The sequence below is a fragment of the Sinocyclocheilus anshuiensis genome, unplaced genomic scaffold (assembly GCF_001515605.1).
Source record: "Sinocyclocheilus anshuiensis isolate Anshui unplaced genomic scaffold, SAMN03320099.WGS_v1.1 scaffold17921, whole genome shotgun sequence".
Lineage (NCBI taxonomy): Eukaryota > Metazoa > Chordata > Actinopteri > Cypriniformes > Cyprinidae > Sinocyclocheilus > Sinocyclocheilus anshuiensis.
In genome coordinates, this window is record NW_015553573.1 from 1 (window position 1) to 1,134 (window position 1,134).

The window sequence follows — 1,134 nt, forward strand, 5'->3', positions numbered from 1 at the left end:
TTTGAAATTGTCTACTTAGTAACTTTTTGACCTCTTCTGTTCTCAAACAATAAATAAGGGGGTTGATCATGGGTGGCAACAAGCTATACATCATAATAATTACTAATCGCAAATCAGTGCTGAACTTTATACCAATGTTGCCAGACAAATAATTAAATAACCTGGGTAGGAAAAAGAGAGCAATTATGATGAGCTGAGGACTGCAGGTGGAGAAAGTCTTCATCTTTCCTTGAGTACCTGAAATCTGCATAACTGCTAGAAAGATAGAGCAATAAGAGAATATAATAACAGCAAAGGGCACCAACAGTATTGCAAAGGCATAGATGAGGGCTGGAATACTATATAGTGATCTGTCTATGCATGCCAGTGTTGTGATTGAAACATGATCACAGTAACAGTGTATAATTGTGTGTTCTGCACAGTAAGGGAGAGGATAAGCTCGAATGACCATTGCCACGGGGCCTAGCAAACCCAAAATCCAAGAGCCAAAGAACAGAATGAGTACATTTTGGTTTGTCATGATGCTATGATATTGAAGCGGGTAACAAATTGCTGCATAGCGGTCTATAGCAATTACTGCCAGAATAACTGAACATACACTGCCAAAATAATGCACAAAAAACATTTGCACAAAACAACCCAAGAATGAAATGGTTCCATCTTGAAACCAGTACCTGCTGATTATTTTCGGTAATGTTGTGGTGCTGAATAGTACATCACACACGACTAGATTTATAATGAAATAGTAAACCGGTTTCTGAAGGCTCTTAGTCGTTACAAACAACATAAAAAATAAAGCATTTCCCACCAATGTAAACACATAAACAAAAAATAGAAGTGCTGAAACAAGTCCATAGTAATGAGGCTGGAGTCCAGGAAAGCCAACTATCACAAAATCCTTTATAAAGCTGACGTTTCCCACTGACATGATGAATATCAGTCCCTCAATATGGGTCTTTTTTCTGTATGTAGAAAATATTCCATTTAATATTATAATAATATACTATAACTATAATAATAGCAATAACTTTATAGTTTAAAAAAATGTGTATGGATAAAGAGAAGCAAACCTGCCACACTTCTTTCACTGGCTACTGTCAAAGCACATTCTGTCCCTTTACAATGAGATGTGCT

General features: G+C 36.4%; 1 protein-coding gene across 1 annotated transcript; it reads right to left on the reverse strand.

Annotated features, from left to right (window-relative positions):
• Positions 1 to 7: 7 nt before the first annotated feature.
• LOC107668350 (olfactory receptor 10A5-like) lies at positions 8 to 928 on the reverse strand (the record flags this gene model as incomplete). Its single annotated transcript, XM_016460195.1, has 1 exon — positions 8 to 928. A coding segment is annotated over exon 1 (921 nt), but the record flags the coding sequence as incomplete, so codon positions are not given.
• Between the last annotated feature and the right edge of the window lie 206 nt (positions 929 to 1,134).